The 636-nt window shown below is 64.0% G+C and overlaps 1 protein-coding gene across 1 annotated transcript in view; it reads right to left on the bottom strand.

The window, feature by feature from the left end:
* Window positions 1–636, bottom strand: part of LOC104539476 (myotubularin-related protein 5-like) — a gene marked incomplete at both ends in the record, with an annotated part of 2852 nt that overhangs the window by 664 nt on the left and 1552 nt on the right. Inside the window, one exon of the mRNA XM_010183006.1 lies at window positions 101–331. Within this exon, the coding sequence (XP_010181308.1) occupies window positions 101–331 (231 nt within the window). The remainder of the gene's footprint in view (window positions 1–100; window positions 332–636) is intronic.

Raw genomic sequence — 636 nt, 5'->3', positions numbered from 1 at the left:
CGGCAGGGGGATTGGACTGGATGAGCTTTGGAGGTCCCTTCCAACCCCTGACGTGCTGGGATTCTGTGACCCCAAACCCCGCAGGGGGGCACGTCCCGACCTCCAGGAGTTTGGAGATGGCGTCGGGCTCGGCGCGGCCGCGGTTGTCGTAGCAGGGCCAGATGATCCTGCGCTTGCTCTGCGGCGCCCCCGCCTCCTGCCGCTCGTCCTCCACGCGCTCCGGCTGCCCCTGCGCCAGCTCCCAGTCGTAGGATGGGCCCTCGGACAGCGTCTCCTCCGTGTAGTAGTCCCACACCTTCAGGTTGGAGATGTTGCTGTACGGCCTCAGCACCTGCGGGGGGGAAAGGAGCGGGTGAAGTCAAAGCCTTCCCAGTGCGAGTGATGGATTTCGGGGGGTGGACAATGGCCGAGCTGCGCCTGGCGTTGGTAAGGGTCCCAAAAATGGCCCAAAAATTCGCGTGAGGTGCCCACGGAGGGGCAAGGGCTGTGGGTGCGGGGTGGTGTGGGTGGGGAAATGTACACCCGTAGTGATCTGTCACCCATTGCCGGTGGTTGCTGAGCCGGCTGCGGTCAGGAAAGCTGTGAAAGCAGCACCCAGGACTGGGATTGGTCATTAAATGGGGCCTGCTCAGACCT

This window comes from Mesitornis unicolor, unplaced genomic scaffold (genome assembly GCF_000695765.1).
Source record: "Mesitornis unicolor isolate BGI_N332 unplaced genomic scaffold, ASM69576v1 scaffold35724, whole genome shotgun sequence".
NCBI classification, from domain to species: domain Eukaryota; kingdom Metazoa; phylum Chordata; class Aves; order Mesitornithiformes; family Mesitornithidae; genus Mesitornis; species Mesitornis unicolor.
Note: the sequence above shows the minus strand (reverse complement) of the source record. Positions and strands in the feature narration are given on the sequence as shown.